This window comes from Egretta garzetta, unplaced genomic scaffold (assembly GCF_000687185.1).
Source record: "Egretta garzetta isolate BGI_Z169 unplaced genomic scaffold, ASM68718v1 scaffold68, whole genome shotgun sequence".
In the NCBI taxonomy this organism is placed as follows: Eukaryota; Metazoa; Chordata; class Aves; order Pelecaniformes; family Ardeidae; genus Egretta; species Egretta garzetta.
The window spans coordinates 244,127-250,054 of NW_009260774.1; the positions used below are offsets into that span (position 1 = coordinate 244,127).

The 5,928-nt window shown below is 40.0% G+C and overlaps 1 protein-coding gene across 1 annotated transcript in view; it reads left to right on the forward strand.

Annotated features, from left to right (window-relative positions):
* Positions 1 to 5,710, forward strand: part of SLC35E3 (solute carrier family 35 member E3) — a gene marked incomplete at its 5' end in the record, with an annotated part of 6,037 nt that extends 327 nt beyond the window's left edge. The window contains 4 exons of the mRNA XM_035901709.1: positions 10 to 120; positions 1,730 to 1,888; positions 2,832 to 2,914; positions 3,387 to 5,710. Coding sequence (XP_035757602.1) covers positions 10 to 120; positions 1,730 to 1,888; positions 2,832 to 2,914; positions 3,387 to 3,573 — 540 coding nt within the window. The remainder of the gene's footprint in view (positions 1 to 9; positions 121 to 1,729; positions 1,889 to 2,831; positions 2,915 to 3,386) is intronic.
* Between the last annotated feature and the right edge of the window lie 218 nt (positions 5,711 to 5,928).

Consider the following 5,928-nt stretch of genomic DNA (forward strand, 5'->3'; position numbering starts at 1 on the left):
CCTCCACAGGTCCCCATCACGCTGGGCGTCTTCCTCAACTCCTACTACGACGTGAAGTTCAGCGTCCTCGGGATGGCGTTCGCCACCTTGGGCGTCCTGGTGACCTCCCTCTACCAAGTGGTGGGTAATGGCGGGGGTCGGGTGAGGGGCGGGAGGGTTGTGGTGGTTGGCCTGGGTTAGATCAGCTTTCAACAGCACCCTGCCTTTCAGGAAGCCCTCCATACTACCGTATTTATTTCTTTTTTTCAAAAAAAAAAAAAAAATCGTGATAATCCACCACACCCCCCTGGTAAATTGTTTAAGGAATTGGTCGCCCTCACTGCTAAAAATCGAGGTGTCACCTTTAAACCCAAGTGTATTTTCAAGGGGTGAAGATAGCTTCGTGAGTAAAACTCCGCTTTTCTAGAGAGCACGGATGCTCTTCCCTGCTGAAGCAAGTGCCTTGCCTTTGGGCCGTTCCCTATAAAGGATGTTTTCCGCTAATCCTGTAGTTTATCCTTCAGCTATTTACATTTTTATTGGCATCCTTCTTCAATTTCAACTATACACAGTCTGGGCTGCTTTCCATCAAGGGTGCACTAATGCCAAAAATAGGCATGATATAACCTTTCTGGCTGATTATGGTTCAGAAAATAGATGCATCCAAGGACCGCCTTAGCCCTTTCCACTCGTAACATTGTACTGACAGCTCAGGTTCAGCTCGTTATTGGCTGTGATTGTAAAAGCCTCCCAAATAAGAGTCCCCCGTCACATTGATGTGATAGTCATTGTCAATTTAAACGTGAATCTCTGTGTAACAGATGTACTCTGCCTCCAGAGAAGTGAGGCTCTTTGACCTGTAGTGTGCAAGATGATAAATCACGGTCTCTTTTTTTTTTTCCCCTTTTGGGGTACGAGGAGGAGAGAGATGCTGCATAGTGACTTTAGGCCATGGTCTGTGCACTGGAGAAATGATAGCACCTGAATGAAATTATCCTGTAGTTTTTTAAAAAAACTTAGCGAGTTTATATTGCATATGCTGGAATCCACGTTACCCATAAATGTGATTTATGAAGCATTAACATAGACATCACTCTTCAGGATAATACAAAGCTGCATCCTTCTGCCCATAGCATCTATCTGTCCGTCTCCATAGATAACTAATGTCGTCTCTTCAAGCACGCTACAGTCATAGTCAATTTTGAAATGAAATCCAGTAAATCTGGAATAAGCTAGCAAAAAAAAGCCAAACATTTATTAGTTTTGTTAGCTTCTATGTGGAGGAAAATAAGAAGGAGCAAAAGGAATCTCTGCGTAGGCAAAGGTGCTCAGCTCCATCATTGACAGGATCTGGGATTTGTCTTGAGAATAAGAGGGAGCTGGCATTTTCTTCCTAGCTCTGCTATTTTTTTTTTATTCTCCCTTAAGTATAATACCTTACCCCTAGGGTTACCCGTAAGCTATGGGAAAAGGAAAGTTTAGGCACTTCAGGGGGTTTTTACTGCCCCTGCATTCGCTTTCCTCCTCACATTACTGCGCTCTACAGCTTGTGTGCTCACACGAGACAAACATGTAGGCCTCTGCTTCAGCAAAGGTGGAAGATGATGCTCAGCAGGCCATTTATGTGGTATTGGCCACATGAGACTCCCTCTGTGTTAGCAGCCACTTTACTTTTGCTAAAGTTTTCCATTTATGTTTGGTTTTTGTTTTTTTTTTCTTCATGTTTAACAGCTTTCTCTTTTGGTTTTAGTGGGTAGGAGCTAAGCAGCATGAGTTGCAGGTAAACTCTATGCAGTTGCTGTACTATCAGGCACCAATGTCCTCGGCTATGTTGTTGTTCATCATACCCTTCTTTGAGCCAGTCTTTGGAGAAGGGGGAATATTTGGGCCCTGGACACTTTCTGCTGTGGTAAGGCTTTTATTGACTTTATTGAAATAACTAATAGTCATTGATGTAGTTAAATTTGATACTAAGATCTGTTTCTTTGTGAAACATTTTTGTACAGTTATTGACAATGATGAGATGAGAGGGGCATGTGCAAGAGAAAAAAAACAAAACTTTTTGTGTCTGCCCCACTTCCTCCCAGAGGAGTCTGTGAATTGATTTACCTCCTTATCCTTGTTTCTGTTTAGAGGACAACTGAACAACAGGAAAATCTGACAAAATCCAGAAGCTTCCCCTAGTGTATTAAATTAAAAATATGTAAGTGCCCTAGTTCCAGCTTTTACTGTCCACTCAGAAAAAGAGATAAGCATGCTCACTTTTGATACTCTCCGCTCCTCGTCTGTGGAAGGATGCCAGCATTGGTTGTTCTCTGGAATTGCTAGTTTATTTTCACCAAGGCGGCTGTAATTTCTCTCTTTATCCTTCTGTCCAAAATAGAGTCAGTGGCATATTCTTACCCCTGCTGATCGTGCCGCTCAGTGATGGGTCATTTCTCATAGTGCAGCAGTTTATGAATGGAATAGCAAGTATTCACAATAATAAAATTGATATTTTTCCAAAATATTTTTTTTTGTGTGAAGACTTTGTCTCAAAGATAAAGAATACAACTTCAGTGGGCATGAGTAGCCAGAGTTTCCAAATCAATCTTAAACGTTCACTGAGAGTAAAGGAGAAACCGCTTGTGGTTATATCAGCATATATATATATATATGGACATCATATCCTGAGCTACTTATACCCATCACCAGTGTCTGTACTGATTTGAAGCTGTTTCTATTTTTGTTCGCCATACGTTTTTCTTGCCTGATACTTGGCATTTGAAAGTAAAGGAAACTAAATAACCTGAAATGTATCTACAAATGGTCAAAAGCGTGTGGGATTACTCACTGTGTCCATTAATCCGCAGATAATGGTACTGCTGTCTGGTATAATAGCCTTTATGGTAAACTTGTCCATTTACTGGATCATTGGAAATACGTCACCTGTCACGTATCCTTTGTAACATTAGGCGTTTCTCCTGTTTCCAGGTGAATTATGTTGGTATTCATTTGGGCTGATTTACTGTGGGGAAAATTGTTTGGTAACCTGCCTGCTTTATCTTAAACGATGAAGCTGGAAAAGCACGTTCCTGTTTTAGCGTATTTTGTTTCTTTGTTCGGGGTTTGTATAGATATGACGGTTAACTTACCGATGCGGCCTTCATACCTACAAAGAATATTTACCCGTGTTTTGGCTACCCGGGGGAAGTGTCGGCATGTCGGTTAGTTTGTAGTGTACGATGGGCGAAAGGCTTTACACAGAGGTTAATTCTCACAGCCACAGAGATGCAGGGCAGTTGCATGAGTCGAAGTCACCGTGCCGTACCATTGCATGCTTTGGTTGTAATTAATGAAGTTCCCAAGTGTTTCTTTTTACAAAAAAATAATACTGATATTTGCTGTTATCCTTAACAGATGTCTAGGTATAACATGTTTGGACATTTCAAGTTCTGCATCACCCTCCTGGGAGGGTGCCTCTTATTTAAGGATCCACTCTCTGTTAATCAAGGCCTTGGGATTCTCTGCACATTGTTGGGCATTTTAGCTTACACCCACTTCAAGCTTAGCGAGCAGGAAAGCAGTAAGAGTAGATTGGTTCAGCGTCCGTAAAGCAAGGGTTTCTGGAGATTAACAACATTGTGAAGGAAAACAAGTATTTAAATATGCATTGATTCTAAAATGCACAAAATTGCCTCATTCATTTAGATCTATGGTTTTAGTTTAACCGCCAGGATCATTATTCTGTAACTAAACCGAATTATGTAAAATGCTGGGGTTTTGCCATTTGGTCTGTCCTATTGTTTTCATTAAATTTAAATGGTAACTCAGAAGAGAAAACGGCACACTTCCGATTGCTGTGGAAATTGTACTGAAGTAATTATATTTTTTGCATACCAAATGAGATCATGATGGCTACAGTTAAAATAGAGAGAGAACGAAAAGGAATCCTGTCTTTGTGATCATGCCAGTATTATTGTTGGAAGAAGAAACTTGGAGGCGTTTTTATGCAGATGTTCTAGTACGTAGTGATGCTTCCTCCTTTTTTTCTGGTGAACGATGAAGAGGAAATGTACTTTGTTCCGTGGTTTTAAAAAGGGCCACCAAGCCCATTCCTATTTCTTCTACACTTTCATATGTATGTTTGGCTTCAACACATTGATACGTTTCTGCTGAAGAAAGAAAATAAAATTACAGGTGGAAAGAGACGAGAGGAGACATTGGAAAACTTGAAGCCACAGGCCAAGCTATAGAAGAGTAGGAAATCAGGTCTAAACAGTTCATCTTAATTTTTTCATTTGGTCTGTCAGGGCATTATAATGAAGTCATTCATGTTTTAGAAAATTCTGTTACTGCTTCATATTTTTTTTCTATGCCAAAACCAAGGCTTTACGTGAGATCTTGTAAATACTCGTGAGCCTAATCAAATCTCTGATTTTGTGGTAATAACCAAATATGTTGCAGCCCTTGCACGCAGGCACCCACGCTAAAAATATTTTTTGGAGAAATCTTCAGAAAGGTCACCATCTGTAATGGATTTGAAGGTTGCCCAGTTCTCTCTCCTGCCTTCAACCCCATCTCCCTCGCTCCCATACCTTTCCCCAAGAGTTACGTTCAGTGGGATCTGCGGATTTGTCTGCCATTGTTTTGGGTTGGGGGGGCTCCCGGGGGCTGTCTGGGCAGCGCTGGGTAGGCAGCACTTGCTCAACAGACAGTCCCCAGAAACGTATTGGAGCGACTGAGGAGTGTGAGGTGGGACCTGCTGCTGCTCTAATTTGGGAAGGCTTTGAAAATTATTTTATGCCAGTATCAAGCACTGATTTCAACAACGTGGAAGGAAGAAGTTGAGTGCTGTTCTATTTAAAAAAAGAAAGGAAAAAAAACCTGCTTTCAGTAAATCTGGTGAGGACATATGTTCGCTAGATTTGCAGGGTTAGAATTTATTTGCAGTGTCTTAATCCTTACGTTTTGGGGTTCGTTTTATCTTCATCTACCTCTAGCAGATTTAAAGAGGGGAATTATGCGAACAAAACCAGGTATTTAAGTTTTACAACCACCGACAGAAATGATATTTAGTTCCTCTAAGCTTTTTACAATATAGGTAACAAGTCTGTGTAAGAAACAATGCAGATCTTCTCAAGCTCATAAATTATTTATTCTGTTAGAGATTTCTGGATTTAAGAAAAAGTTATTTCTCTGTGTAACCTAAGTTTACACTGTAATACTCTATATCATTTCAGAGTTAGAAATACCTGGATAATTTTACATCTTTACCGATGGTGTCTTAGACATTGTACTGGTCCAAGGATAATTTTTTTGTATGCGTTTTTATAAATCTATAATTACTTTAAAAATACAGCCTGGACTACTGAAAGATATGTTCAGACAATCAACCTCTGGATGCATGTCCTTCAGTATGTACACTGAGAAAGCCATTTGCGTTAATTTGTGCTATGCACAAGTTCTAAAATGTAGATAGACTGCAAAGACTCCTACAGTTAGAAAACAATTGAATTAGAAGCCTGTGTGACAACAGTGTTTGGGATGAGACTGGTGTAAATATAAAGTGTTAGAATGAACAAAAGAACCATGTCTGAAAATACAAAAGGCTCCTTAAGGAGAGGAGCAGATCTGCAAGAGAAAGTTAACCGTATCATTAAAACAGTACATTATCAATACAGTCTGTTGCTGGAATGTGTAAGTCGTGCAGGTCACTTAAGTGACGTGATTTATTTTTTTTCATACGTTCAAGAACTCTCCTTTGAGATTTACTTGTTGTACCTAACAAAGTATCTTGAACTTTGTCATATGGTTCAAAATATTAAATCCAGGAGGCTTGTGTAATCGCGGGATAAATAGATCTTGTATGTATTGTTTCTTTGGATACTATGTGTAGGGTGGGAATAAATTTTTAATTGCTTGACTGATACCTGTTTATTGCAGGGGAGAAGAGTTGTTCTTGTCTCT